Genomic DNA, 3,680 nt, shown 5'->3' on the forward strand with positions numbered 1-3,680 from the left:
GGGATTTCTGGATTTTGTTCATGTCGTTTTTGTTCCGAGGGGGAGGGGTTGCAGGGGAGGTGGCGGGGGGTGGGGTGGGGGTTTGGGTTGCAGGGAAGGGGAATAGGAAAGGGTTGGGGAAGGAAGGAAGATGTTTATTTTTTTATTTTTCATAAGGTAAATTATTATAATATATTTAATGCATAAAAATATAAAAAAAAGTTGCCACGTGACATAAATGTGGCAGCCACGTCAGCTTTTGACGGATCAATTGATGAAAAATGTAATAGATGTATTATATTGAAATAAAATAGTATTTGAGGTATGAAATTGAAATATTTTAAAGATGTTCTGAGGAATTGAAATCAATCACAAACCTGAAAGGGTAAAATATAATTTACCCATTTTAATTCTATAAATAGAACAGTAGAGAAGGGGTTCGGTAACTATAGTTCTATAAAAGGGAAATAAAGGCCAAGAGAAAAAGAGCTTTGCATTATTTTAGGGATGTGCTATCCACACATCCCATTTTACTTCTCACACACCTCTTGATAATTTATGTCCATTGATCTTCTTCAATTCATCTAATCCGACAGCTGAAAATTAAAAAGATGTGTGAGAAGTAAAATGAGGTGTGAGGATATCATACCCCTTATTTAATGCAGACAATAAACTCTTGATACAAAATTAATTGCTGGGGCTTGGAGAACCATTCCTACCTTATTCCTGTGCTTAAATAACACAGCAAGTGCTGAACACTTGGTTAGTGGTGGTCGGTTCAACCCTAATTAGTCGGGGCCTTTTTTTCAAAGGGTATCCGACCTGGCACCTGATGTTCATGCGATCACTTGATTCATTTTCATCAGAGAGCTGCCAAATACACGTTTCCAGGGTTTGACACAAAACCTAAGGAATCTAGCAAATTTGAAAAAAGTTAAATATATATTTTGCCTGTGTTTGCATTGATTTTCTCTCTCTTTTTTGGTTCGGGAAAATTGTTTTAGAAATCACTTGATGTAGATGAACTTCGAAAATTAGCGAGGAAGAGAAAATACACTAGAGGATATGTAGAGGAAAATGAGATGTGAAAGTCATTTCTCCCAACACCGTGGCTGGCCTGGAAACGACTCGGGAGAGGCACTACTACTCTTTTGCCATTGGCATACCGATTACTGAGAAATCAAGGAAAGAAAAACTTTGTCCTTAAACAAACTTATGGAACATTTTTTAGGTTAAATATTCTGCCCTCAAAACTCGTGGTATCTTTGTGTCCTATCTCATTTGTTGACATTTTATCATTCATTTAAATTTTACTTAACAATGTCAACTCTTCAAATTATCTCATGAATAAATTTTTAAAAACTAAAGATAAATAGGGTTAAAATAACACGTTTCACTTAAGTAGATAAGTCACAAAGACCACATAGAATTTTAGATGCAGATTATTTGAACTCAACATATTTATGCCCCTAACTTATAAGGGAGTTCTATTTAGCTAAGCAAGGCAAATGCAGCTTCACTTATCATTTTTTTTTTCAAACGATTCAATCTTTGGAACAGAGTGAAGAACAAACTGTTTGTACTTAATTTTCTCCAATTTTCACTCTTAATTTTTATTAATTTATTTTCGCTTGTTAAGTTCAAGAATATTGGATATGGAGCTCATTGAATATAAGGTATCAACAATAAGAGAATAATGAAGATACAGCCGAAAAGTCCAATGATGGACTTATAAAAGTTCGCAGATTTCCAATGTCAACCATATCACTCTAAGGCCAACTGAACAGTTGGTGTCACAGTTCAAAAAAACAAAAGCAAAATTAAAACGAGACAAATTTCCAAAACTAAAATAAAATAAAATAAAATATAAAAAGAAACCCAGAATTTGCATACGATCATTTATATTCATAACGTAATCAAAATACGATAACAATTCAGATATTTTTCTCTCTTCGTGTCTGTTCCTCACTAAAAACTAAGCAGCAGAAACAGTTTCCGCTAACCTTCTTTAAAATAAAATAAAAACAGAAACCCTAATTTTAGTTGGGAAGAAAAATAGAAAGATGCATGCAAACTGGTTACATCCATACCCTTCTGTTTTCTAGCTATCTTAAGCTACCTTATCATATGGGAACATTTTGCAGGAAGCTATATAGGAATTATTAGTTTTGGACCCTGGCTGCAAACTCACCCATAACCTCAGGGTACTGGAACATGTTATCCACTCCCATGGAGTGATCTGAGCCGCCGCCCAACGGCACGTGATCGTTGTAAGACGGTACTGCCTGTGGCTGTGACACTTGCTGTTGTTGATGATGATGATCCATTAATTCGTTGAAACTACGTCCTTCCAGCTTGTGCGGCTGAGGCAGCGGCAGCAGCTCTTGGAAATTGTAACAAACATTTACCTGACGGTGATCGTTTTTTGAGTATCCTCCAACGGACCTCGTCGAAGACCCATCAAAGCAAGGTGTCTGAGCTGCACTGGAAGGATGGGCGTAGTCGTCAGTCCATTTGGGAACATCGTTTGATAATTTCTTGGAGGTGGGTTTTGGGAAGAAGCGGTGGATCACCTCTTCTAGAAACCCGGAATCGGACGGCTCCGTGGGGAAGAAGTCGGAGGAGTAGTCGTGTTGATCGTCGTGGGAGGTGGGTTTTGTGGGAGGAGGTGAAGTAATATCCATGAAGGGAAGAGTTTTAGTAGCAGAAGTAGGAGTAGTAGCCATGGAAGAAGAAGAACCAGTAGTGAAATTAGTACTTCCGGAGATGTTGGCTTCATGGCGTGGACCAGAAGAGGGATGGTTGACCAAAGAAGCTGAAGAACAAGAAATAGAAGAAGAGCCGTTTATGTTGTACGGATACTGGTTATTGTAAACGGGAGATGGATTTTGTGAGGGATTTATGAAATTCCGGAGGAAAAGCATGTTGAAAGAAGTTGCAGCAGCAGTAGTAGCGTCGCCGTAGCCATCGTTCTGATTAGGAGATGGGTATTGCAAAAACGGTACAGAATTCCAACTAGGAGAGTAGTTAGCGCCGCCGTAACCATTACGGGTTTTAGCAGACGGGTGAGAGTGCATGTGGTGGCTGAAAGGAGGGAAGGGGTGATCGGCGACGACATCGGTAGGCGGGGAAGGAGGATAGACGAAGTTGGTCCGAGCCTTGACGCCGCGCATGGCACGAGCGGCGCAGTCGTAGGCGCAGGCGGCTTCCTCTGCCGTGTCAAAGGTCCCCAGCCAACGCCTCTCTTTGGACAGCGGGTCCCGGATCTCCGCCGCGTAACGACCCCACGGCCTGCGTCGCACGCCGCGGTATCTCATTGCGCCCGAGGCAGCGGCTGTAGCAGTGTCTCTCAGCGAGCGCTTATTGGTGGCGGCGGTCGTTGACTTCCTTTGCGCTTTAGTGATCGGGTCGGGTTCAGAAGAGTGAGTGAATTCGTCCATCCTTCTGATCGCTTCTTCCATTTTTGTTGTGCGAGAGATAAAAGGGTATCTGTGATATTATGTGCGTTGGGTTTGTTGATGATGATGATGATGATGATGATGATGAGTAGGAAGAGAGTTGTGGGAGGTGTATTTATAGCCGGAGATCGATTAAGGAGCTGGAAAGTGACTGATTTTTAATTTTCATTCAATTCTAGGCATGCACAAATTTTTATGGAGTATTTGAGCCTAAATCACTAGATGTACTATTTAACGTTTTAT

The 3,680-nt window shown here is 40.6% G+C and overlaps 1 protein-coding gene across 1 annotated transcript; it reads right to left on the reverse strand.

Moving 5' to 3' along the window:
• Nucleotides 1-1,863: 1,863 nt before the first annotated feature.
• LOC126597592 (ethylene-responsive transcription factor ESR1-like) lies at nucleotides 1,864-3,680 on the reverse strand. Its single transcript, XM_050264388.1, has one exon. The coding sequence runs from the start codon at nucleotides 3,438-3,440 to the stop codon at nucleotides 2,142-2,144; it is 1,299 nt and encodes a 432-aa protein (XP_050120345.1). The 5' UTR covers nucleotides 3,441-3,680; the 3' UTR covers nucleotides 1,864-2,141.

The sequence above is a fragment of the Malus sylvestris genome, chromosome 13, assembly GCF_916048215.2.
Source record: "Malus sylvestris chromosome 13, drMalSylv7.2, whole genome shotgun sequence".
NCBI lineage: Eukaryota > Viridiplantae > Streptophyta > Magnoliopsida > Rosales > Rosaceae > Malus > Malus sylvestris.